The following is a 222-nucleotide window of genomic DNA, read 5'->3' as shown; positions in this document are numbered from 1 at the left end:
CTTCTGCTCCTGCTGCTGCTGCTGCTGCGGGTGGCTGCTGCTGCTGCTGGGCCGCGGACAACCACGGGGACGAAGAGAGACAGTCCCTCGGGAGGGACTGGGAATTCGAGCTCGAGGGGAATTCGAAAAAGATTTGATAAAAGTTCGAAATTAATTTTGTCCAAATTTGGCAGAGACAAAGAGAAGGGTTTGAGCCAGCCCTGGGGCCCGTGGCCGACGGAG

At 56.8% G+C, this 222-nt stretch overlaps 1 protein-coding gene across 1 annotated transcript in view; it reads right to left on the bottom strand.

Moving 5' to 3' along the window:
* Positions 1–150: 150 nt before the first annotated feature.
* ETH_00037125 (uncharacterized protein) overlaps positions 151–222 on the bottom strand; it is a gene marked incomplete at both ends in the record, with an annotated part of 990 nt that continues 918 nt past the window's right edge. Inside the window, one exon of the mRNA XM_013376080.1 lies at positions 151–222. Coding sequence (XP_013231534.1) covers positions 151–222 — 72 coding nt within the window.

The sequence above is a fragment of the Eimeria tenella genome, genomic scaffold (genome assembly GCF_000499545.2).
Source record: "Eimeria tenella Houghton genomic scaffold, Eth_scaff3108, whole genome shotgun sequence".
Classification (NCBI taxonomy): Eukaryota; Apicomplexa; class Conoidasida; order Eucoccidiorida; family Eimeriidae; genus Eimeria; species Eimeria tenella.
Note: the sequence above shows the minus strand (reverse complement) of the source record. Positions and strands in the feature narration are given on the sequence as shown.